The sequence below is a fragment of the Salvelinus alpinus genome, chromosome 38 (assembly GCF_045679555.1).
Source record: "Salvelinus alpinus chromosome 38, SLU_Salpinus.1, whole genome shotgun sequence".
Lineage (NCBI taxonomy): Eukaryota > Metazoa > Chordata > Actinopteri > Salmoniformes > Salmonidae > Salvelinus > Salvelinus alpinus.
Genome location: NC_092123.1, coordinates 10,983,597 through 11,011,313, shown reverse-complemented (window position 1 = coordinate 11,011,313; position 27,717 = coordinate 10,983,597). Strand labels below are relative to the sequence as shown.

The following is a 27,717-nucleotide window of genomic DNA, read 5'->3' as shown; positions in this document are numbered from 1 at the left end:
CAGTTGATGCATACATGTATAACACTCGTCTTCTCTCCGTATTATGCCTCGGTCACAACCCTGATGCTGCAGCTGCACTCACAAAGCACTCCCAAAATCCTCCCCGACCCATTCTAATGTGATTGGGTTAGCATCTCCCAGAGGCCATTATAGCTGTGTGTGCATATGTTTCTATGGGCTATAGTAGTGAAGGCCAAAACACCTCAAATAATTCATACCTAAAGGGGACCTAAAATGTAAAAATCAAATAGCTAAATGAACCATGGTATGCCCCCCCCCCCAACAGAACCGCTGCTGTTGGGAAGTCTAAACTGTCCATGAGCAGCTTGCAGTGCCCATCAGCCTTGGTACTTCATCCACAAGAAGGCGCAATCTTGAGGCCGTATTTACTCTGTTTTGGAGAAAGAATCCCCTCTCAACGAGCACACTGGAAACAAGGACAATCAACACAATCTTCGCCAATTTTGCCCAGTCAGGGTACACCTTAGCTGAAGTCCCTTATGAGGACCTTGTGTCTTATGCGTGAGTAAAAATAGAAACACACACACCTGTCACTCATTTCCAAGCAGCTTGAGGATTTATTAGCCTATGAAGTCTATAGTTGGAGCACATTCATTGGTATTTCCGTCAATTAATAAAAAGCATTATTTTGCATATTTCTTTTTTTTTCTCATAGACAATTTGGCCGGCAACAAATATATTTTTGTACTTTTCTCCCCCATTTCGTGATATCCAATTGGTAGTTAGTCTTGTGCCATCGCTACAACTGCCCTACAGACTCGGGAGAGGTGAAGATCGAGAGCCATGCGTCCTCCGAAACACAACCCTGCCAAGCCGCACTGCTTCTTGACACATTGCTCGCTTAACCCGGAAGCCAGACGCAGCAATGTGTCGGAGGAAGCACCGTCCAACTGGGGACCGAAGTCCGCTTGCAGGCGCCGGCTCGCCACAATGAGTTGCTAGAGCGAGATGGAACAAGGAAATCCCCGCCGGCCAAACCCTCCCCTAACTCGGACGACGCTGGGCCAATTGTGCAACGCCTCATGGGTCTCCCAGTCACGGCCGGCTGTGACACAGCCTGGGATCGAACCCAGGGCTGTAGTGACACCAAGTTTTGTTCACTCGGGATAACAATTTTTTTTGATCTGCGTTTCATTTTTTTTATAGGCCATTTACTGGCTAACGGAAAACCTGGTGCGTCTTCTTCAATGAGTCCAAGATTAAAATATGAAAAGACCAAATGATGAGATTGCAACGCATTTGTGTGAAGATGTGCATGTGATCAGAATTTGACTTTAAAATGCCAGTTAGACTCAACTACATTACATCCCTCACTATTGTAATCAAATGTCCTATCCACCCTTACTTGTATGAAAGAACTGCTATCTCCGGTTTTGTGTGTGTGGTGTCCGAGCACACACACACATCTATGTTTTGATGGCAACATATATTTTCCCATGAGCTTTTAGCAGTTCATAGAAAACTAATATATTTCACCTCTGGGCTTGTCAGCAACACGAGGGCATAGCTTGCACGCACATTATGTTATTCTATCCTTTTGGGGACATAAATTGAATTTCCATTCAAAATCCCTTTTTCCCTTAACCTAACCCTTACCATAACCCTAACCTAAACCTGTAGCCCAAACCCTAAACCTCAACCTAACTCCTAAACCTAACCACTAACCCCTTACCCTAGTTGTAATCCTAATTCTAACCCCTAAATTTAAAATTTTCCTTGTTTTACTATCCTTGTGGGGGCTTTTGGGGATTTTAGTTCCTCTCAAGGATAGAAGAACCAACCCCCACACACACACACTCAGAAAAGCATCCCTCTGTTCCTTGTGGAGGAGAACACACTTTGTTAACTGCCCTGTCTTCCTCTGTGAGGTGTTGACATAGTTGTTGCCGTGCAGCTCTTCAGCAGAAAAACATGGTTTAGCGAGCGATGGATTAACAGCTGGATATCCTGTCATTCACACAGAGACCGAATGACTCCCACTATGCTGTTGGAAGGGGTTCATGGCCATATCCTAGGACCTTAAAACAGTGGTGCAGTTCCTGCTGATGTTTCCCTGCACTTTCAATACTTACGTTTAGGATGATGTCATTATTTAACTTACGTACAGTTCACTGAGTATACAAAACATTAAGAACACCTGTTCTTTCCATGACCTAGACTGACCATGTGAATCCAGGTGAAAGCTATGATCCATTATTGATGTCTCTTTTTAAATCCACTTCAATCAGTGTAGATGAAGGGGGATGAGACAATTTTAAAGAACGATTTTTAAGCCTTGAGACAATTGAGACATGGATTGTGTGTGGGTGCCAGTCAGAGGGTGACAACTGTAAGTGCCTTTGAACGGGGTATGGTTGTGGGTGCCAGGCGCAACAGTTTGTGTGTGCCAAGAACTGCAACGCTGATGGGTTTTTCACGCTCAACCGTTTCCCGTCGGTATAAAGAATGGTGCACCACCCAAAGGACATCCAGCCAACTTGACACAACTGTGAGAAGCATTGGAGTCAACATGACGAATCCCTGAGGAATTCAGGCCCTTTTGAGGGCAAAAGGGGGGAGGGGTTCTCCATGTTTTGTACACTCAGAGTAAACTGCCATCTAAATGACTGACACTTGCTCGGGAATATTCAATCAAATCACAAACTGTGCTGTCCGTCAGAGGAGCTGAGACCCTTGTTTAGAAGCAAAATGATAATTCAATTTCATTTTATACATGTGCAGAACGTGACTCCGGTTACTTAGACAATAAGAATAGGCGATCGGGTGCCGAAAGCGAAGCCTGGGACTATACTTAGGTGTGATCCTCGCCTTTTCAAGAAAAACTTGATGATTAAACCTGATCTGGACTTGATTGTCAGTGTTTAGTTTGTCCCTCGGATTGGATTGGATGTGATGTGGATTTATGGTTGGGGAGATGGATGGATGTGCCCTGGGCAGGATCAAGGGGTCATGTCACACAAGGCTAACCTGGAAGTGTGGTCATGAGACAGGAAGCGTAGTGGCCTTGCAGCTAGCCAGACCTGTATGTTTGGTCGTGTTCGAGAGAATTAAAACCGCGATGTATCATGGATAAATTGAGACTGACTGATTTTACAAATAATATTGAGTAGTTATTTGTGATCCAAGGTCTCGACTCGCCTTTAAAAGTGGTCCAACGCTCCTTTTGTCTGTCCGTCCATCCATCTGTCTTCGGACAAGCTCAGCGTGGCGGTCACCTAATACGTCTGCATACCCATCACGCATAGACCTGTCAGCTCCCTCTCCCTGCTCCACTCCACTCTGCACTTCTTTTCTCATTGTTGGATTGGCACCAGGATGCTTGTGTCCTGGAACTGTGGTAACTAACCACTCAAGGTGACAAACACACACACACGCACGCACACACACTAAAATTATCCCAAACATCAGCAATTTGGCTTCCTCTCCTCCCACTACCGAGGAACAGGTACAGAGAACAGAAGAACCCAACATTACTTCCCATAATTGGCAGACTTCGTCCGTCTCCGATCGAGCGGCGGCGAGAGATATCTCATCTTAATTGAATGTCGCTCTCGTCGCTAATCTGCATCTTTGAAAGCGTCTATTCAGAAGCCCGGCTGACAAGAGTGTGTATTAATCGGTCTCCTTACACCCCCACCTCTTCTTCTTCCCCATGGGTAGAAAGGTTCCTTTTGTCTTCCTCGTTCCTCTGATCAGGGGTGGTCTCCCCTCCTCTTAAAGCCTGTTAACGAGCACTTGAGCAGAGACAATGAGGCGTGTTGTGCGCCAGCGGAGCCACAGGGCTCAGGAATGGAAGGGTCTGGCCCCTAAGGAAGGTATTACGGGATATTAGTGTGGGGGGGGGGGGATTATTTATGTGTGTTTGTGGACCACCAGGGGTGTGTGTCTCACACCGGGAGATTTAGTTGGCTGTATAAATGTGCTTTATTCCCTTAAGAACGGTGGACATATCTGATGTGTGTGTGTGTTTTGAACTCAGCCCACCACACAGTGACCCAATAAGACAGCTCTTTGCATCAACAGATCAAACCGAAGACATTCATCAAAAAAATGGAACGCTTCTTTAGTTACAAAGTGATGCTGGAACATCTATCCCCTCACGCTGACAATGGAATATCCTGCAGCTGTTACGTCTCTTTAGATTCCACCTCTCCTCTTCCCTTCCTCTCCCTTATGGATGTGTGTCAGGGATAGATATGCCCAAAGAGACCTGTCCATCTGTCACGTCAACTGTCAAAGTGTCTAGTCTGAGCTGGATTGCCGGATCCAGTCTTCTCATTGACTCCGTTGAATGAAGACTCAATGGCGCCGCATTCAGAATGAAAGCTTCCCATCTTTACTACTCAGTGTACAATGGAGCTTCCACAATAGCTTGACGTGATGGAGCTCCATGAGAGGGAGGCCCAGACTAGACTGCCCATTTGCCTAGGGGGTCTACCCAGGAAAAGAGAGGGTTGAGGGGGTAGGCTGAGGACCCAGGGGGGGAGAACAGTGGGGCTGTTCTGTTGGCTAAACAAGGGCATCCTCAGGACTCAGGTGCATGTCACCCAACACCAGTGGGATTATAGTGAGAAGCCAGTAAAGCTACACTGAGCCGCTCTTTCCTGCCGCTAGAGCGCTGGCCATATTGTATGGCAACCTGGGAGGTTCAAAATACATCTGCTTCCAATAACATAAGGTATGAAGGAAAGCAGCTCAATGAGCTTTTGGATTTTATATTGGGCAGCTGTGTTTTTTTTTTATCACAGACACTTCACATACACAGTACAGTCTCTGTGTCCCTTTGTTTAAAACACACACAATTATTGTTAACAAATGTAAACGTATACAGTACACAGTATTTTTCCTCACCTGCGTTGTTCGCTCTTCTCCTCACAGGAAAATAGGCCGGCGACGTGAAAAGAGCCTCAAAGCACCTCTTTATAGGCCTGTTTCCCTGGTGACAAAACCCCAGCACCACTTTCTCTCTCACCGCTCTGTCATAATGACAGACATTTTTCTTTTGTCTCCATTTCTTTGTCTTCTCTTTCTTTCATTTGGTAGCCAATTCTCGCTCCCCGTACCACCGGGTCATTTTGTTCACGTTAAGAGTAGGAGGAAGGAGGAGAGTGAAAAGAGGGCGAGAGAGTGAATGGGAGAGTGGGTATCTCCAGGGATGGGTTATTACTTTTAAATGATCCCCCTGTCGCCCTCCCTCCATCGCTCTCAAGAAGGATGTATAAAAAGGTTATTATGTTTCCTTTTGAAATGGCACGCTCTCCGTCTGTGCCTTTCATGTTCAAATGGAGTTACCTCTCTGCCTCCCTCGTTCTCTCGTTCTCACCACCTGCTCCATCTCCCTCTTTTTTTATTCTTCCTCCCCTCCCCTGTTTTTCACCACCTTGGATCCGTAATGCAAATATCCCTCTTAATTTGTTTTTGTTTCTCCCTCAACCTCTCCCATACCCCTTTTTTCTTTCGTCCTCTTTTCCCGCTCTCTCTCTCTCGATGCGTTCTCACATTGATGAGGTGTTTCTCTTTCTGTGTCTGTCTATTTCACTCTCAGCATTGTATTTTTTAATTTTATTGACTGCACTATGCTTGTTTCAATATCAGAACAATCTCTCTCTCTGTCCTCCTCTTCGTCCTTCTCTATCCCTCTTTCAGAAAGGGGAGGAGGCAAGCCCCCTGGTGTTGGAGGATGGGCGGGAGCAGCTGATGTTCGAGGTGCCCCTGAACGACACGGGCTCGGCCGGCCTGGGCATCAGCCTCAAGGGCAACAAGTCCCGGGAGAAGGGCGAGGACCTGGGCATCTTCATCAAGTCCATCATTCACGGAGGGGCCGCCTACAAGGTACAGGAGCAGGAATGAACTATCTGATGTGCTGTTTTTGCTTCCATCTTTTTTTCTATCTCACTGTTTCTGTTCTCTCAGTCTATCTCCCTTTCTCTGTTGTCTGTCTTTTCCGCTTTCCAATTCTCGCTCAGCTTGCTCTCTCTCTCTCTATCTCCACCCTGGTTCCTTTTCTACTGTCTCTTTCTTCCGCTCTCTGTGGCATCTGTTTCTCTTTACTCTGTAAACCCCAACACTCAGCAGTCCTGCCCAGTCTGAAGCCCACATCTGTTTCAGTTCCCCTGACCTCTGACCCCTGGTGACCCCATTGACCTCGTCCCTCTGGCATTGTGCTCAGACTTTTGTGGATCGGGAGTAGGGGCCCTTTCTAGCATCTTCCACTGAAGGGCACACTCCATCTCTGTAGTGACACTTGGAGTGGATAGATTACTCTCTGAACTCCCCTGGTTCCCATCTTTTTCCACAGGTGTTGTGTCCCTGTGTAAATAAGGTCTGCACTGGGAACAGGGTGATGAGGTACTTAAGCGATACTAGTACATCAGAGCTTCGATGGAAGCCTGAAACTGGACTTATAAACTATTTTCTGAGGTATTTGGTATTTATGAGGATCCCCATTCCACAGCCCCCTTTGTGCAGTAAGGTATTCTTTTAGCTGTTGTTTAAAATCTGGTTTTATTACTAGCTTGAGTTACCTGGTGTGGCAGAGTTCCATGTAGTCATGGCTCTATTTAATACTGTGTTTTTCCAAGCCTCTGTTCTGGACTTGGGGAATGTGAAGAGACCTCTGGTTCCGTGTCTTATGTTGTACCGATGAGTGTCCAAACTGTGTGCCAACTGCTTGAACAGACAGTTCGCCACCTTCAACACATCAATACCTCGCTCCAAGACCAATATTGATGCTGTCAATCTCTCCTTAACTTTGAGCCAGGAGAGATTGACATGCATGTTACTGACACTTCCCCTCCGTGTACATCAAGGCGTGATATGTTCGGCTTTGTTCTGGACCAAATGCAATTTACCTACAGTACCACTCAAAAGTTTGGACTCACCGACTCAGTCAAAGGATTTTCTTTATTTCTACTCTTTTCTACATTGTAGAATAATAGTGAAGACATAAAAACTATGAAATAACATGAATGGAATCATGTAGTAACCAAAAAAGGGTTAAACAAATAAAAATATATTTATATTTTAGGTTCTTTAAAGTAGCCACCCTTTGCATTGATGACAGCTTTGCACACTCTTGACATTCTCTCAACCAGCTTCATGAGGAATGGTTATCCAAAAGTCTTGAAGGAGTTCCCACATATGCTGAGCACTTGTTGGCTGCTTTTCCCATCTCAATTGGATGAACTCTAATGAACTTATCCTCTGCAGCGGAGGCAACTCTGGGTCCTCTTTTCCTGTGGCGGTCCTCGTGAGAGCCAGTTTCATCATAGCGCTTGATGGTTTTTGCGACTGCACTTGAAAAAACGTTCAAAGTTCTTGAAATGTTCTGTATTGACTGACCTTCATGTCTTAAAGCAATGATGGACTGTCATTTCTCTTTGCTTATTTGAGCTGTTCTTGCCATAATATGGATTTGGTCTTTTACCAAATAGGGCTATCTTCTGTGTACCCACCCCTACCTTGTCACAACTGATTGGCTTTTAACAAACGCAGAAGGAAAGAATGCAGAAGAACGCAGAAGGAAAGAAATTCCACAAATGAACTTTTAACAAGACACACCTGTTAATTGAAATGCATTCCAGGTGACTACCTCATGAAGCTGGTTGAGAGAATGCCAAGACTGTGCAAAGCTGTCATCAAGGCAAATTTGAAGAATCTCAAATATAACATATATTTTTATTTGTTTAACCCTTTTTTGTTTACTACATGATCCCATATGTGTTATTTCATAGTTTTGATGTCTTCACTAATATTCTACAATGTAGAAAATAGTAAAAATAAAGAAAAACTTTTTGAACGAGTAGGTGTGTCCAAACTTTTGACTGGTACTGTATGTCCCTCCACACATCTGGACAGTAATCCAGGTGCGACTGAACTAGGGCCTGTAGGACCTGTCTGGCCCTATCATGGACAGACCTCTTCCCATTTTATGTTTTGACCATGACAGCTTGGCTGTCATTCCCTCTATCTTCCATCTCCTCTTCTGGTTGCCTTCTCAAAGTGATTCAGTCCAACCCTTTTTTCAAAAACAATAAACAGGGAAAAGGGAAGATTGAGAGACCGAGAGAGATAAAAAAAGGCAAACTTGGAGCGAGAGAAAGTAGAGATATTTTAGCATAAATTGAAAGTGCGTATGGTGTGGGGGGCCGAGGTGTGTATGTGCGCGTCTCTCTCTCTTCTTGTGTGTTGCCTGTTGTTGCAGGTGCAGGCTCCCTCCCTGCAGTGTGTGTGTGTGTGTGTGTGTGTGTGTGTGTGTGTGTGTGTGTGTGTGTGTGTGTGTGTGTGTGTGTGTGTGTGTGTGTGTGTGTGTGTGTGTGTGTGTGTGTGTGTGTGTGTGTGTGTGTGTGTGTGTGTGTGTGTGTGTGTGTGTGTGCTAATTAAAAACTCGAAAGAGGATAGCTAATGAGCGTGTGCAGGGAGGGCTGAGACGCTCTGTCTGTCCCCAGTGTCTCTCTCTCTCTGGCTGTCACAGTCTCTCTACAGGCAGCCAGGGGAGGAGAAGCCACAGCCTCACACTGAAACTGGGACCTAACCCATTTCTGACACTGTTTGTGTGTGTGGAGGTGGGGGTGGGGGTTACTATCCTTGTGGGGACCAGAAGTCGGGACATTTTGCTGGTCCCCACAAGGAAAGAGGCTTAGGGGTTAGGTTTATTTATTTATATATATTTTTATTTAACCTTTTATTTAACTTTAGGGTTACAATTACGGTTAGGTTTAGAATTGGGGTTAGGTTTGGTGTTAAGGTTAGGTTTAGGGGTTTTGGAAAAATAGGATTTTAAATGGGATTCAATTGTTTAACCCAACAAGTATTGCGAAACAAACATGTGTGTTTGTGCTTGTCTTTTCAGGTGTGTTTGTGCATGTGCGCTTGCTCGCACACATGTGTGATTCTCTGTGTGTGTGTGTGCGTGGGCTTCTGCTTGCCCGTACGCGGTGTGTGTGTTTGTCTTGGGAATTGTGTGTGTGTGATCTGATAGGATCAGAAGGTTATTGGCGGTGTGAGAGGTCAGGGCCTGGCGGGGGCTGCTTAATGACTGAGGTCAGAGGTCAGTGGTGACTAATGGCGTGATGGGGCTGGTGGCACTAAGGAGTCTTTAGTACCTCTGGCCATGTCTCTGTATTTCAGTTTCTGTCTCTCCCTCACTCTCTCTCTCAGATCTACAGGTGTGTCTTGGTCTGTAGTAGCTGCTACATACAAATTATCTCCCTCTCTCTCCACCTCCTTATCTCTCTCTCCTTCTTAATCTCTCCATGCCTCTTTCTCTCCCTCTCACTCTATCATTGTTCCTGCCCCTCTCTTTCTCTCTCACTGCTCTCCCCCCACCTCCACCATTTCCCACCAACTCTTCTCTCCAGGACGGCCGCCTGCGGGTCAACGACCAGCTGATTGCGGTGAACGGCGAGGCGCTGCTAGGCCGCTCCAACCACGTCGCCATGGAGACCCTACGCCACTCCATGTCCTGGGAGGGCAATGCCCGCGGCACCATCCAATTGGTGCTCCTCCGCCCCGCCCCCTCATCTGGCTCCGCCCACAACACCAACGCCCAGGTACGCTACGAACGGGACAACGATCACCGTGGTTCACTACTTCGCCGGCGAGCCTCTGACCCGAGGGGTCTCCGACACAGGCACAGATATATGCAGGGGTCAGCTCAAAGCTATACACTTAGTGATACACACAGGTACACAACGCAAGGGAACTTGCATAGTCAAACACTCGGTAACATACACGAACACACGCAAGACGCAGCCCACAGCGAGGTGCAGAGCAGCACGCACAGCTACTCTGAAGGCCTGGCGCAGGTAAACACACAGGAGAACACACAGACAGGCAATGTAAAGAGCAACGCGCACAGGTTTAGGTCCTTAGACGACAATGTCGACAGATACACGCGGGAATGCACACGCCGCCACACACCTGACAACACACACAGACCTATACGCAGCCACACACCCGACAACGTACACAGCCACACAAACCGTTACACACACAGTCAAACGCATGACAACACACGCAGTCACACACGTAGCCACTCACCCGACAACATACACATCAGCAACACACATGCCTATGCAGAGAGCATAAGGGCGCTGACAGGGGCAATGTACGGTGACTTACACAGACACGACAAAACACACAACCACTTAGACATGAACAGAAACGCACATGGATCCAACTACACACACAACCAGGACCTGAATCAACATCACCACCACAGGCTCTCAGGAGGACTCTGAGAGAACACATACATGTTTGATGTGTGTGTGTGTGTGTGTGTGTACATTTATTGATAAGTGTGTATTTATGCGTGTGTGTGTGTGTGCAGCATTAACTCCTTCCCCTGCCCAAAACTGTTCCCTCTTCCCACAATGACCACCTTCATACAGGCAATGACTGTTAACCAAAAACCCGCTGTGACTAAAACTCAGGAGAAAATGTCTGTGCACTACTTATGAATAATTAAATGCGTGTCATTGATCATTATTAAAAAGTTACCAATCATTTTGCCGACAATAGTTGGGCACAGAAATGGCCACTGGTTGTTTCCCTGTCTTCAAATCTTTGTCTGCAATGCTACTGACAATCTGGCAATATTGCCAATATCCCTGAAATGCTTTTTAAACCTATTCTGTTTCTTGTGTTTTACTAACTTATTTATTTACTTTCATTATTTTTGTATTGTTCACTTGTCACCAGACCTGTCACTCAATGTTGTGTTTTTAATCTCACAAAAGTCCTTTGTTGAATAAAGAGTCTTCCTAAAGTCTTCCTCTTGCATGCTGTCTGTCTGTTTCACTGTGGTGGTGTGGTGATTCCTTGCTTTCCACTGGCTAGTACTCATGTCCTCTCTTTTCCTGATCTTTATATACCTCTCCATCTCTCTTTGGAATGATTGTTTCTATCTGTCAGTCTCTTTCTCACTCGGGGCTTATTCTTCTCTCTCTTCGCTGGGTATCGTCCCTATCCCCCATACTGACCCCTAACACACAGTCAAGTGGCTCACTCAGTCTCATCTAAACAGGCCAAAGAAATTTGGAAAACGGATTTTCCCCTTAGGGATGATCATGTTTTCTATTACGGTAGTTTACTGCACTGTCCTCTTTCTGTAAGTATATGCACTTCAGAATTCCACAGTCAGAAAAGGAAAAGCATTATATAAACGGTCTATAGCAATACGACAACATAGCAGACACATGACAATATAATACAGACAGACTTTCCATACTTGGCTGTTGTTTTTTGCACTAATACCAATTATTTACAAGGTTTTGTTACTGATTTGTACTCATTCTCAGTTAATAAAGAAGTCAACGTTTGTGATGTTCTCTAGTGCAGTGGTTCCCAAACTGTGGGGCAAACTCAGTCTTGTTTTAAACGTACTATTGAATATTGTAGTAGTAGAATGCATAAGGTGCAATTTGTAATTGGGTAGTGCATCATCAGTTCCTCTTGTCATGTCAGTCATTGTATACCTCAGAGCTACAGTTGACATTGGAAGTTTACATACACTTAGGTTGGAGTCATTAAAACTCGTTTTTCAACCAATCCACAAATGTCTTGTTAACAAACTATGGTTTTGTCAAGTCGGTTAGGACATCTACCTTATGCATGACACAAGTCATTTTTCCAATAATTGTTTACAGATTATTTCACTTGTAATTCACTGTATCACAATTCCAGTGGGTCAGGAGTTTACATACACTAAGTTGACTGTGCCTTTATACAGCTTGGAAAAGTCCAGAAAATGATGTTATGGATTTAGAAGCTTCTGGTAGGCTAATTGACATCATTTGAGTCAATTGTAGGTGTACCTGTAGATGTATTTCAAGACCTACCTTCAAACTCAGTGCCTCTTTGCTTGACATCATGGGAAAATCAAAAGAAATCAGCCAAGACCTCCACAAGTCTGGTTCATCCTTGGGAGCAATTTCCAAACACCTGAAGGTACCACGTTCATCTGTACAAGCAATAGTACGCAAGTATAAACACCATTGGACCACGCAGCCGTCATACCGCTCAGGAAGGAGACGCATTCTGTCTCCTAGAGATGAACGTACTTTGGTGCGAAAAGTGCAAATCAATCCCAGAACAAGTGCAAAGGACCTTGTGAAGATGCTGGAGGAAACAGGTACAAAAGTATCTATATCCACAGTAAAACGATTCCTATATTGACATAACCTGAAAGGCCACCCAGCTCCAAAACCTCCATAAAAAGGGCAGACTACGGTTTGCAACTGCACATGGGGACAAAGATCGTACTTTTTGGAGAAATGTCCTCTGGTCTGATGAAACAAAAATAGAACTGTTTGGCCATAATGACCATTTATGTTTGGAGGAAAAAGGGGGATGCTTGCAAGCCGAAGAACACCATCCCAATCGTGAAGCACAGGGGTGGCAGCATCATGTTGTGAGGGTGCTTTGCTGCGGGAGGGACTGGTGCACTTCACAAAATAGATGGCATCATGAGATAGGAAACTTATGTGGATATATTGAAGCAACATCTCAAGACATTAGTCAGGAAGTTAACGCTTGGGTCTTCCAAATGGACAATGACCCCAAGCATACTTCCAAAGTTGTGGCTTAAGGCCAACAAAGTCAAGGTATTGGAGTGGCCGTCAAAAAGCCCTGACATCAATCCTATAGAAAATTTGTGGCCACAACTGAAAAAGCGTGTGTGAGCAAGGAGGCCTACAAACCAGACTCTCTCTACTATTATTCTGACATTTCACATTCTTAAAATAAAGTGGTGATCCTAACTGACTTAAGACAGGAAATTTTACGAGAATTGAATGTCAGGAATTGTGAAAAACTGAGTTTAAATGTATTTGGCTAAGGTATATGTAAACTTCCGACTTCTACTGTATTTATACCTTGTCAGAAATGCAAAGATCAACTAGTCCATGTCACTTTAAAAAAGTTTTTCTGTTTTTTTAGATAGAAGATATTGTTGTAATTTTTTTGTCACTCAAATATCAAGAGCAGTGTGCAGTTTCCTTTTAACTTCACTCAAATATGACAAATACACATTAGACAATTTCTTTGCACCCCATGACAAAATGTGTAGAATTGCAGGAAATAAGCTTTAAACCTGCAAAATCATCTCCACCAACAAGAGGGGTGTGAACAGTTTCTCTCATTAACAGTGCTTGTGCCCATAGAAATAGACATGTCACGTGCGCACGGGTGGCGCGGGATGTTCCCCAATGCTGGGAGGGGGGGCCCCGAGTGGAAAAGTTTGTAAATCCCTGCCCTAGTGGACAGCTGCATCTTGGGTTATCACAACAGCCACTCAGAAGCATTGTGAACCGTGACGGGGTAGCTATTGGTGAAGGAAGAAAGACTAGAAAAAATAAACTATTACGGTGTTAATGTCTGATGGTAGGGTATAATGGAGGGGCAGGGTGGAGAATGAGATGAGACAGCAAGGGGTTATGGGATTAAATGGGTGTGACCAATGACCCTCCCCTTTTGTGTCCTCCTGTCAGTCTCTCCTTGGCCACAGCCCTTCTGGATGTCAGGCATGAGGAAAGGGCAGTGGTGCAGTCTTAAGAAATTGCCATGGGAAATTGTGTGTGTGGGTACTCCCTCAGAGCCTGTAGAAAAATTGTATAACTGCCAGTGCAGTTCTCACTGCATATCGCCATAGGCCTCAGCCTATGTTCACTCAGCAATCCACACATACACATACACACACACACACACACACACACACACTCACACTAGGCCTAATCTTATCAGACAACGAGACCCCAAGATGAAAGCCCAAAGCCTTGAGGGTAGCTCCAGGACCCCCACCTCTCTCTCTAACCCTACCAACTCAGAGGGGTGTTCCCTCCATATCCTCATTGTGTTGACCAGCAGGTTCTTATTGTTCTGTGGATTAGGACGTGAGCTCCTCTCTGGCTGCTTTGATGGCTCTGCCTGGCTGTCAAAGACCCATGAGACAGATGGGTGGATGGATGGAGCGGTACCGTGTGTGTGTGGGTGGGTGGGTGTGAGCCATTCTGACAGACGAAGATGTGTGTGACAGTAATACATGTAAAGAGCCGTGGTTGCCGCTAATGATACCATTGGGAACGTGTGTGTGACTGCACGCAGGAACAAAAGCACAACGGACACCCCCCCCCCCCCCCCCCAAAAGCCTAACTCACACACTGTTCTACCGAACGCACACAATGAAAATCCCCTTTGATATGAGGATGATGGCCTAATGAAAGGAGTTAGCACATAAAGACGGTGAACGCGTTACGCCACTACTGCTCATTACGTATAATGTGACAATGATGCAAAGCCCATAGCCACACACCCACAGAGTTGGAGAGAGACAGGGTGTGGGTGATTTTGTGTCTATCCATTTATTTGTGTGTGTGTGTGACGGCTGTAGATCCCACCACACCATCGCTCTCAAAGGAGAGGCTTTCATCTTTTATCTACAGTACGTCTCACTCTGCCACCAGCCCTTTCTATCTGTCTGGGTGCATCCCAAATGGCATCCTATTCCCTACGTAGTGCACTACTTTTGACCAAGGCCCACAGGGTGCCATTTGGGATGCGGCTTCTATCTGCTTCTCCATCTGCTCCTCTGTGGCGGTGGAGACTGTCCGATAACATGCCTGTCGTCAGCATGAGGGATTAACGTAATTACTCCATTTCCAACCCTCAACCAAACAGCGAGTCTCAGTGGTGCTACTGTCCTCTTACTGATGAAGCACACTCAAACACAATGTAAGCCAATGGGAAGCTGTCTGTTATGATTTCAATATGAATTAGGTAGAGTTCGTGCACAGTGCATTAGGTAGGGTTTGTGTATAGTGCGTTGGTACTGTGCAATAGCCGTTTTAGATGCTGATACTATACACATGCAAGCCAGTGCATGCTACCGCTAGATAAGCTTGAAAATTGATAGACCAAATAAGGGATTTGATTACTTCCTGAGGTCTCCCATGAGCATAAGGAAGATTCAGGCTGAAGTCAATGGAAGAGTGGCACATTCTTATTCACTGGCGTGTTGAGGGTCTCGGTTTTCAAGCTTCTCTGATGCTAGCCCACTATGGGTCGAACTGAAATAGAATGATAGTGGGTAAGCGGCTACTGTGTCTCCAACTGTAGTCATAGATATAGTGCTCTGACACTCTAAAGATATTCTATGATCGTAAGTACACTTCAACACAACATATGTGCATCTACACTATGCACTTATTGTCCTCATAACTTTTCAATTAAGAAGCACATGTATATTTTTTCTCACTCAATGATTTAATGTCCACCTCTGCTCCTCTCCCCCTGGCTGTGACAGGAGAGCCAAGAGGCGGCTAGCCACCAGGTCCTAGACGGCCCCTCCGGACCCCCGGCTCTAGCTGCAGCTCTGGAGTCCCACCACCACAGCAACGGTCCCAGCCCCCAGCCGTCCAGCCAGCCGCCCATGGTCCCCAACAACATCTACTCCAGCTTTAGAGGTGAGAGGACACAGTAGGGCCTGAACTAGAGAAGAGATGGACACACTCATACTGATGCTTGACTTACACACAGTCACACACACACACGCAAACATTCACACTTGCCTTTAAGACGCTGTACAATGTATTTTTTTTTAATCACAGCAGTTATATACACTGACCAAAAATAAGAAAACGCAACGTGTAAAGTGTTGGTCCCATGTTTCATGAGCTGAAATGTTCCATACCCACAATTTCTTTTAAACATTTTGTGCACAAATTTGTTTACATCCATGCTAGTGAGCATTTCTCCTTTGCCAAGATAATCCATCCACCTAGCAGGTGTGGCATATCAAGAATCTGATTAAACAGCTTGATCATTGCACAGGTGCACCTTGTGCTGGGGAAAATAAAAGGCCACTCTAAAATGTGCAGTTTTGTCACAAAACACAATCCTACATATGGATCAAGTTTTGAAGGAGATTGCAATTGGCATGCTGACTGCAGGAATGTCCACCAGAGCTATTGCCAGATAATTGAATGTTAATTTCTCTACCATAAGCTGCCTCCGTCGTTTTAGAGAATTTGGCAGTATGTCCAACCGGCCTCACAACCGCAGACCACGTGTATGGCGTCATGTGGGCGAGTGGTTTGCTGATTTAAACTTTGTGAACAAGGTGCCCCATGGTGGCGGTGGGGTTATGGTTATGGGTAGGCATAAACTACGGACAATGAACAAAATTGCATTGTATCAATGGCAATTTGAATGCACAGAGATACCGTGTGTGTGTACATTATATATACAGTACCACTACTAATGTTTTAAATGACTATTTTAGCTGGAAACGGCAGATTTTTTTATGGAATATCTACTTAGGCGTACAGAGCCCCATTGTCAGCAACCATCACTCTTGTGTTCCAATGTCACATTGTGTTAGCTAATCCAAGTTTATCCTTTTAAAAGGCTAATAAATCATTAGGAAACCCTTTTGCAATTATGTTAGCGCAGCTAAAAACTGTTCTGATTAAAGAAGCAATAAATGGCCTTCTTTAGACTAGTTGAGTATCTGGAGCATCAGCATTTGTGGGTTCGATTACAGGCTCAAAATGGTCAGAAACAAAGCACTTTCTTCTCAAACTTGTCAGTCTATTCTTGTTCTGAGAAATGAAGGCAAGTCCATGCGAGTAATAGCCAAGAAACTGAAGATCTCGTACAACGCTGTGTACTTCTCCCTTCACAGAACAGCGCAAACTGTCTCTAACCAGAATAGAAAGAGTGGGAGGCCCCGGTGCACATCTGAGCAAGAGGACAAGTACATTAATGTCTAGTTGGAGAAACAGACGCATCATAACTGGCAGCTTCATTAAATAGTACCTGCAAAACACCAGTCTCAACATCAACAATGAAGAGGCATCTCCGAGATGCTGGCCTTCTAGGCAGAGTTGCAAAGAAAAAGCCATATCTCATACTGGCCAATAAAAAGAAAATATTAAGATGGGCAAAAGAACACATACACTGGACAGAGGAAGATTGTAAAAAAGTGTTATGGACAGACAAATCTAAGTTTGAGGTGTTCGGATCAGAAAGAAGAACATTCGTGTGACGTAGAAAAAATGAAAATATGCTGGAGGACTGCTTGACGCCATCTGTCAAGCATGGTGCAGGCAATGTGATGGTCTGGGGGTGCTTTGGTGGTGGTAAAGTGGGAGATTTGTACAGGGTAAAGGTGATCGTGAAGGCTGGAAGGCTATCACTCCATTTTGCAGTGCCATGCCATACCCTGTGGACGGCGCTTAACTGGAGCCAATTTCCTCCTCCAACAGGACAATGACCCAAAGCACAGCTCCAAACTATGCAATAACTATTTAGGGAAGAAGCAGTCAGCTGGTATTCTGTCTATAATGGAGTGGCCAGCACAGTCACCGGATCTCAACCCTATTGAGCTGTTGTGGGAGCAGCTTGACCGTATGTTACGTAAGAAGTGCCCATCAAGCCAATCCAACTTGTGGGATTTTATATTTGAGATTCTTCAAAGTAGCCACCCTTTGCCTTGATGACAGCTTTGCACACACTCTTGGCATTCTCTCAACCAGCTTCATGAGGCAGTCACCTGGAATGCATTTCAATTAACATGTGTGCCTTGTTAAAAGGTCATTTGTGGAATTTATTTTCTTCTTAATGCGTTTGAGCCAATCAGTTGTGTTGTGACAAGGTAGGGGTGGTATACAGAATATAGCCCTATTTGGTAAAAGACCAAGTCCATATTATGGCAAGAACACCTCAAATAAGCAAAGAGAAACAACGGTTCATTATTTTAAGACATGAAGGTTAGTCAATATGAAACATTTCAAGAATTGTGAAAGGTTCTTCAAATGCAGTCGTAAAAACCATCAAGCGCTATGATGAAACTGGCTCTCATGAGGAAAGGAGGATAAGTTCATTAGAGTTACCAGCCTCAAATTGCAGCCCAAATAAATTCTTAACAGATTTCAAGTAACCGACACATCGTTCAGAGGAGACTGCGTGAATCAGGCCTTCGTGGTCGAATTGCTGCAAAGAAACCACTACTATAGGACACCAATAAGAAGAAGAGCCTTGCTTGGGCCAAGGGACAATGGACATTAGACCGCTGGAAATCTGCTTTTGGTCTGATGAGTCTAAATTTGAGATTTTGTGTACCAACTGCTGTGTCTTTGTGAGACGGATGACCTCCGCATGTGTGGTTCCCACCGTGAAGCATGGAGGAGGAGGTGTGGGGGGGCTTTTCTGGTGATACTGTTAGTGATTTATTTAGAATTCAAGGCACACTTAACCAGCATGGCTACCACAGCATTCTGCAGCGATATGCCATCCAATCTGGTTTGTGCTTAGTGGGACTATCATTGATTTTTCAACAGGACAATGCCACACCTCCAGGCTGTGTAAGGACGATTTGACCAAGAAGGAGAGTGATGGAGTGCTGCACCAGATGACCTGGCCTCCACAATCACCCAGCCTCAACCCAATTGAGATGGTTTGGGATGAGTTGGACCTCAAAGTGAAGGAAAAGCAGCCAACAAGTGCTCAGCATATGTGGGAACTCCTTCAAGACTGTTGGAAAAGCATTCCAGGTGAAGCTGGTTGAGAGAATGCCAAGAGTGTGCAAAGCTGTCATCAAGGCAAAGGGTGGTTACTTTGAACATTCTCAAATATATAAAATGTTTTGATTTGTTTTACACTTTTTTTTGTTACTACAATGTTCCATATGTGTTATTTCATAGTTTTTGATGTCTTCACTATTATTCTACAATGTAGAAAATGGTACAAATGAAGAAAAACCCTGCAATGAGTAGGTTTGACCAAACTTTTGACTGTGTGTATTTATATCATCACAGCTTTGAACCACCACATCTCCTCATGACCACACACTACAAACAGTATGCCTGCTGTTTGCAAATGTACCACGTCCTACATATTCCAACCCACTCCATTTCACTTTTATACTTAACTTCATCTGCACCTATTTATAGCGAGGGGGGTGACTCATTAGCCATGTTTTTCCCTGTACGTATCTCCCTCGCTTTCATGTGCAAAGTTCTGACCTTGGAATCATTATGCTGATGAAATGGCTTCCAAGTGGGCCGGATTTGCATACGGACTATTGTGCGAGCAGCAGAAGAGAGGACTACAAACTGTTTTACATTTAAAATCTTTGGCTTTTTTCTTTACCTCCCCGGAGAGTGCAGGAAGCCCACACAAAGCCTGTGCTTTCAGAGGGAAATAGAAATAGAAATACAGAAGGTACTTTTTGCTGTGGCAGTGTACGAGGTATTGTCATGTGTAGTAGTACCTAGTGGAAATGCTCGCAACATTATATGGCCTTAGCTTTATCCACTGAAATTCACGTACTGCTCAATTTGACACACTTTCTACATATCGCTGTAGCTTGTCTCTCTCCTACTCTAACGCACTTAGGGGGGTGTTTGTGTGCTGTGTTTGTGTGTGTTCTGTACATGTTTCATGAGGCGTACAGAGTGGTGCGTGCGTGCGTGCAATACTGTTTGGCTCCATCAGATGATTGAGTGTGTGTATCACTGCATCACTGTCCTAGGCAGGCAGTCTTACAGACAGCTAGCATTGACACAGCTTCCAACGCAATGGCTGTATACCAAATGGCGCCCATCGGGCTCAGAAGTATTGCACTATATAGGAACTAGGGTACCATTTGGGACAATGCCTCCGGTCTCAGTGGCCCTTCATGAAAGTGATGACTGCTTTATCTCTAGGCAGAGGAAGATATATTTTTCCTCTTATAACAGGACTATCACTTTTGCCACATGTGATCCTGTATTTACATGGCATAGACCTTCCTCATGTGTCTGAGATTTCATGTGTGCTTGACACGGTAGTATTAGAGTAGAAGTTGCCTGTCAGCACTGATCTAGGTTCAGCTTAACCACCCTCGATCCTAACCGTAGTCTTTAGGGCGATAGACTCAAAACTGACCTTAGATGAAACACTCCATCCTACTCTATTAAAGGCACTGGTCACTGGTGGAATTTCTGATTAATGTGTGTCTGTCTGTGCTGTTTGTCCCTATCCTCTCCCAATCCAGCTCCTCCCACTAATGGTGGCCACGCCCATTACGAGGAAGAGGAGGAGATGGAAGAGGATTTCCCCTCGCCGCCTTCGCCTAGCTCCGTGGAGGAGATGAACGCTAAACTCCAATACACAACACAACCTCACCGGAGGTAATTACACTGTGGCCCTGTTTGAATTCCAGACCAGGTCAAAAGTAGTGCGCTACATGGGGAATAGATTGCCATTTGGGACGCAGACCTTAAAGTTCCTTTAAAATTAGACATTGGTCATATTCATTGGTGTACATCGTAGCAAAACTTTCTGCAACGGAAAACGAAAACAAACATTTCTTATTGGACAAAGATAGGTCCAAGGTATGTCCCTCTGAACGGGGTATGGTAGTAGGTGCCGGGCGCACCGGTTTGTGTCAAGAACAGCAGCGTTGCTGGGTTTTTCATACTCAACAGTTTCCCGTGTGTATCAAGAATGATCTACCACCCAAAGGACATCGAGCCAACTTGACACAACTGTGGGAAGCTTTGGAGTCAACGTGGGCCAGCATCCCTGTGGAACGCTTTTGACACCTTGTAGAGTCCATTCCTCAACGAATTGAGGCTATTCTGATTGCAAATAGGGGGGTGCAACTCAATATTAGGAAGGTGTTCCTAGAGTTATTATACCAGTAAATGTGTATTCTTGTGGGGAAAACGAATGTTGTAAACACGCTCAAAAGTCACATTTGTTTTTTACAAAGCTATTTCACTATCATTATGGATAATGAGTTATGAATAATGTTGAGTGAGAAAGTTAGAGGATCAAAGGGCGGCAGGTAGCCTAGTGGTTAGAGCGTTGGGCCATGTAACCGAAAGGCTGTTTTTGTAAATAATAATTTTTTTCTTAACTGACTTGCCTAGTTAAATAAAGGTTGTTTAAATACCCCCCCCCCCCCCCCCATTTTGATCTTTGATATTGGTAATTTTGACTAAATGTATTAAACTAAGTGAATTTGTCCAAAATGCTTATGACACCTTCAAATGGGGAGGACTAGATACGTAAAGTGCATTCATTTCTAAACGGTAAAACAGTTATGTACTTTCGCCTCGTATACTGTAAAACATTTGACCTCAAGTGAAATATTATCTTGCGTAGCACCCCGTATTTTCGACATATTCAACAGCGTTTAAGAAATATATTACCTTCAACAGTGTTATCTTGTGATCAAGCCATCAATATTTTGTTATTATTGGTGTCGTAAAAATGTTAGCTAATGGGTCAGCAATTAGCATGTTTGACATTTCAGTGGAAATACCGCTACTATCAGCTTTTTGAAAAGCTGTTTAGCAAAAAAAAATATGTACCGTATTATCGGCACCTTAAAATGTTGTTCAATTACAAGATATATATCCGTAATTTTTTTTTTTTTTAAAGAGACACCAACCTCGTATCCGAAGTATTTACTAGATAGTTGATTAGTTGGCTAGCCTTCTGGTTAAAAAAAAATGACTTGCCTGAAATCCATTAGCTATATTTCAGAGGTAAAAAGTTGGATATTAACTGATGTGTGGTCTGTCGTGCAGTCTAATTTTACAATATAAAGCGTGTCCCACAATATGTGTATATATATGACTTTTCAGAAACTCTTAAAACCTAACTCAACTTACATAAATTGCTATGAAAATCTTTAGTCGCAAAATGTACCGTTATTTTCCAGTCCATTTAAATGTTGAGCTAGAGGTGATTAAATCCTCTAACTGTTGGAGTGTGTACGAAGTTAGGTGGTGTCCGATGTTGGGGGGAAATGATCTAATACGTTGGAACATGTGTAACATTTGTATACATGCTTGGAAATATGTTTCCCCTATATTCATTTAGGTGGCCCACTGCTGCTAAATGTTTGCCACCGGTACAAAAAATATTTTGTAAATGTTGTATAATAATTTTTACCACGACGTGCTTTTAAATGGACTGTCGTTGGTTCAATGACTGGCAGTCTATGGAAACAGCTACAATGGTATTGCTCTAATGCTAGTAGCATTACTATCCTTGCCACCACTGCTGGAAAATAAATAACAAAGTATATTTACATAAAATACTCTATAAAAGAGTAAACATTAAAATAGGACATAACAGAAGTACAGGCTACAGTGTTAGTAGTGTTGATTATAAATTAGTATTTTTTTTCTCAGTGAGTGGAACAAGGCCCCCAAAATTCCTGAGGGTCACCTTCACCCAGACACAAAGACCGCACAGCTACCCGGGCAGACAGACAACCCTCAGACAAGGAACTCTAAGAGCATGGACCTGGGTGAGCACACTCATGCACACAGTGTTGCATGCACACACAGTCCGATATGGAGGGATTTCAGTGCCAACAGAGATTTTATTTCAGTTCCATAGTTTTTAATTTGAATTTATACATTTTTTGTTATTGGCTATGCACAAATTGAATCATTTCATTCATAAATTCAATATTGTATTTTATGATTTGAAACTAACTTGAATTAGTATTGCATTCAGTTTAAAAATCACATTTCAAAAAATATTTATACATTGAATTTCAGTGTGGTAGATATTGCTTTCATTGTCTGTTTCAAGTGTACAAACTATAATTTCAAGTTTACCAAAGTTTCGTACAGTGCCTTGCAAAAGTATTCACACCCCTTAGATTTCTTCACATTTTATACACATTTTACTGTGTAAATATATACACTGAACAAAAATATAAAGGTAACATGTAAAGTGTTGGTTTCATGAGCTGAAATAAAAGATCCCAGAAATGTTCCATACCCACAAAAGAAGCTTACTTCTTTCAAATTGTGCGCACAAATGTGTTTACATCCCTGTTAGAGCATTTCTCATTTGCCAAGATAATCCATCCACCTGACAGGTGTTGGTATATCAACAATCTGATTAAACAGCATGATCATTACACAGGTCCTCCTTGTGCTGGGAACAGCAAGTGGCCACTATAAAATGTGCAGTTTTGTCACAAAACACAATGCTACAGATGTCTCAAGTTTTGAGGGAGCATGCAGTTGGCATGCTGACTGCAGGAATGTCCACCAGAGCTATTGCCAGAGAATGTCATGTTAATTTCTCTACCATAAGCCACCACCTTATGGATTAGGGACTATTGAATTTATTTCTATTGACTGATTTCCTCATATGAACTGTCACTCAGTTAAAATCTATGAAATTGTTACGTGTTGTTTATTTTTGTTCTATATTTATATAGTACCAGTCAAAAGTTTGGAGACACCTACTCATTCCAGGTTTCCAGGTATTTTTTTCTTAAAACCGCATTGTTGGTTAAGGGCTTGTAAGTAAGCATTTCACTGTAAGGTCTACTACACCTGTTGTGTTCGGCGCGTGTGACAAATACAATTTGATTTGATTTGAAATACAATTTGATTTGATATACAGTGCCAGTCAAAAGTTTGTACACACCTACTCATTCAAGGGTTTTTCTTTATTTTACTATTTGACTATTTTAGTGAAGGCAACACTATGAAATAACACATGGAAACATGTAGTAACCCAAACAATGTTCAACAAATCAAAATATATTTGATATTCTTCAAAGTATCCACCCTTTGCCTTGATGACAGCTTTGCACACTCTTGTCATTCTCTCAACCAGCTTCAGTCTTGAAGGAGTTCCTACATATGCTGAGCACTTGTTGGCTGCTTTTCCTTCACTCTGCAGTCCAACTCATCCCAAACCATCTACATTTTATATATTTTTTTAATAATAAAAAATTCTTAACAAATCAGTATAAGTATTCAACTTAACAAATCACATAAGTTACATGGACTCACTCTGTATGAAATAATAGAGGTTGACATGACCCTTCCGCTGTCCACCATGCATGCAACATCTGTAAGCACAGATTCAACATTATTATCACATGGGCCCATTGGAATGGTCTTATAATGCTATGTTAACACACGCATTTGACCATGAAGGGTTTTTTAAATTATATTTAAACTCAGCAAAAAAAGAAACATCCTCTCACTGTCAACTGCGTTTATTTTCGTCAAACTTATGTGTAAATATTTGTATGAACATAACAAGATTCAACAACTGAGACATAAACTGAACAAGTTCCACAGACATGACTAACAGAAATTGAATAATGTGGAATAGAGTAACAGTCAGTATCTGCATTAAGTACTGCAGTGCATCTCCTCATGGACTGCATCAGATTTGCCAGTTCTTGCTGTGAGATGTTACCCTAATCTTCCACCAAGGCACCTGCAAGTTCCCTGACATTTCTGGGGGGAATGGCCCTAGCCCTCACCCTCCGATCCAACAGTTTCCAGACGTGCTCAATGGGATTGAGATCCGGGCTCTTCGCTGACCATGGCAGAACACTGACATTCTTGTCTTGCAGGAAATCACGCACAGAACGAGCAGTATGGCTGGTGGCATTGTCATGCTGGAGGCTCATGTCAGGATGAGCCTGCAGGAAGGGTACCACATGAGGGAGGAGGATGTCTTCCCTGTAACGCACAGCGTTGAGATTGCCTGCAATGACAACAAGCTCAGTCCGATGATGCTCCACCTCCAAATCGATCCCGCTCCAGAGGACAGGCCTCGGTGTAACGCTCATTCCTTCAATGATAAACACGAATCCGACCATCACCCCTGGTGATACAAAACCGTGACTCGTCAGTGATGAGCACTTTTTGCCAGTCCTGTCTGGTCCAGCGACGGTGGGTTTGTGCCCACAGGCGATGTTGTTGCCGGTGATGTGTGATGAGGACCTGCCTTACAACAGGCCTACACGCCCTCAGTCCAGCCTCTCTCAGCCTATTGCGGACAGTCTGAGCACTGATGGAGGGATTGTGCATTCCTCGTGTAACTCGGGCAGTTGTTGTTGCCATCCTGTACCTGTCCCGCAGATGTGATGTTCGGATGTACCGATCCTGTGCAGCTGTTGTTACACGTGGTTTGCCACTGCGAGGACGATCCGCCCTGTCTCCCTGTAGCGATGTCTTAGGCGTCTCACGGTACGGACATTGCAATTTATTGCCCTGGCCACATCTGCAGTCCTTGTGCCTCCTTGCAGCATGCCTAAGGCACGTTCACGCAGATGAGCAGGGACCCTGGGCATCTTTCTTTTGGTGTTTTTCAGAGTCAGTAGAAAGGCCTCTTTAGTGTCCCTAGTTTTTATGACTGTGACCTTAATTGCCTACCGTCTGTAAGCTGTTAGTGTCTTAACGACCGTTCCACAGGTGCATGTTCATTAATTGCTTATGGTTCATTGAACAAGCACGGGAAACAGTGTTTAAACCCTTTACAATGAAGATCTGTGAAGTTATTTGGATTTTTACAAATTATCTTTGAAAGACACGGTCCTGAAAAAGGGACGTTTATTTTTTTGCTGAGTTGACATATTTTTGTATTTTTCTCCCAATTTCATTTATGATCTTGTCTCATCGCTGTAACTCCCCAACGGGCTCGGGAGAGGCGACGGTCGAGTCGTTCGTCCTCCGAAACATAACCCGCCAAACCGCGCTCCTTAACACCTGCCCGCTTAACCCGGAAGCCAGCTGCACAAATGTGTCGGAGGAAACACACTGAAGTCAGCCTGCAGGCGCCCAGCATGCCACAAGGAGTCACTAGAGCACGATGAGCCAAGTAAAGCAGCCCCCTGCCAAACCGTCCCCTATACCGGGCGACGCTGGGCCAATTGTGCGCCGCCCTATGGGACTCCCTGTCACGGCCAGTTGTGACACAGCCTGGGATCAAACCCGGGTCAGTAGTGAACCCTCAAGCACTGCGATGCAGTGCCTTAGACCGCTGCGCCACTTGGGAGGCCTGACCTTTAGAAGACAACGGTTCCTGAACTTGACTGTCTAGTCAGTCTAACACTGCTCTGTGTGCATGCGTATGTGACTCCTTCACTCATACCCAACTTTTTCCCTAAAATATTGCCATAGCAGCTTATTTCCTCATATTAGCACCTGGGTGACCCTGTTAGCCTCTCTCTTTTATTTTGCTCTCACACTCTCTCTCTCTCACTCCCACCCTCTCTCTGTCTTTTCTTCTTTCTCCCTCTTTTTTTCGCTCTCTTCTCTCGTTCTTCCCCCATCTCTCTCTTTTCTCAATCCCCCACCCGTCTCCCTCCCTTTCTCTCTCTTCTCTGTTTCAGAGTGAGGTATATCTTATTCTGTTAATCATTTTTGCCTGTCGCTGGTTTCCAATCCCAGTTCATTAGGGATGTGGATTGGGTTCCCCCTCCTGAACTAGTTGCACGCCGCTACTGCACATTGATTGGCTTTTATTAGGAAGAGACCCCCCGCATCCTACCCACTGCTTATCTTGTCTTTCTCTTTTTTTGTAATCTCTCTCTTTCCTCCTCGTTCTCTTTCACTCCCTTTCCGTCCTTCTTTCTCCTTTTCGTGCTCTCTTTGTACATCTTTCTCTCTCTCCCTTCTTCCTCTCTCTCAATGCATCCACCTTTTTGTTCTCTCTCCATATTTCTCCCTCACTTCACCTTTCTCCTACTCTCCACCCCCCCCCCCCCTTGAGGTTGTTATCTGAGGATGGGGGAGCGTTACCAGAGGCATGGGGACTGTATGACACTGTGACCCTGTGCTGTGTGTCACATTTGTAGGGATCATCCACTTTAATAGGGGGTAGTTTCCCATTTCCAAACGGGGGTTAGGCCGGGTGAGTCAAGTCTGAGGGTTTATTTTTGCACTAAGCAAAAAGTAATAAGCAATATAAGCGCTGGTGCTTAGCAGATGTTTTCTTATGGGGACTGTAGGGTGCAAAACACAGGCTGCATCTCAAATGGCACCCTAACGTTTGACCAGGGTGTGTACTTATACAACAATCTGCCTCATGCTACAAAGCTATTTATTCGTATAGGGAATAGGGTGGCATTTAGGACGCACACATTACATTTACATTACATTTAAGTCATTTAGCAGACGCTCTTATCCAGAGCGACTTACAAATTGGTGCATTCACCTTATGATATCCAGTGGAACAACCACTTTACAATAGTGCATCTAACTCTTTTAAGGGGGGGGGGGGGGGGGGGGTTAGAAGGATTACTTTATCCTATCCTAGGTATTCCTTAAAGAGGTGGGGTTTCAGGTGTCTCCGGAAGGTGGTGATTGACTCCGCTGACCTGGCGTCGTGAGGGAGTTTGTTCCACCATTGGGGTGCCAGAGCAGCGAACAGTTTTGACTGGGCTGAGCGGGAACTGTACTTCCTCAGAGGTAGGGAGGCGAGCAGGCCAGAGGTGGATGAACGCAGTGCCCTTGTTTGGGTGTAGGGCCTGATCAGAGCCTGAAGGTACGGAGGTGCCGTTCCCCTCACAGCTCCGTAGGCAAGCACCATGGTCTTGTAGCGGATGCGAGCTTCAACTGGAAGCCAGTGGAGAGAGCGGAGGAGCGGGGTGACGTGAGAGAACTTGGGAAAGTTGAACACCAGACGGGCTGCGGCGTTCTGGATGAGTTGTAGGGGTTTAATGGCACAGGCAGGGAGCCCAGCCAACAGCGAGTTGCAGTAATCCAGACGGGAGATGACAAGTGCCTGGATTAGGACCTGCGCCGCTTCCTGCGTGAGGCAGGGTCGTACTCTGCGAATGTTGTAGAGCATGAACCTACAGGAACGGGTCACCGCCTTGATGTTAGTTGAGAACGACAGGGTGTTGTCCAGGATCACGCCAAGGTTCTT

The 27,717-nt window shown here is 44.4% G+C and overlaps 1 protein-coding gene across 3 annotated transcripts in view; it reads left to right on the top strand.

The window, feature by feature from the left end:
* The window catches only part of LOC139566287 (partitioning defective 3 homolog B-like), a 184,292-nt gene that overhangs the window by 83,520 nt on the left and 73,055 nt on the right, over positions 1–27,717 (top strand). For 2 of the 3 annotated variants that reach the window (XM_071387364.1, XM_071387366.1), the window contains 6 exons: positions 5,668–5,853; positions 9,381–9,572; positions 15,323–15,482; positions 20,057–20,192; positions 22,209–22,327; positions 23,258–23,302. In XM_071387364.1, coding sequence (XP_071243465.1) covers positions 5,668–5,853; positions 9,381–9,572; positions 15,323–15,482; positions 20,057–20,192; positions 22,209–22,327; positions 23,258–23,302 — 838 coding nt within the window. The remainder of the gene's footprint in view (positions 1–5,667; positions 5,854–9,380; positions 9,573–15,322; positions 15,483–20,056; positions 20,193–22,208; positions 22,328–23,257; positions 23,303–27,717) is intronic. The other variant, XM_071387365.1, reaches the window with a different exon arrangement.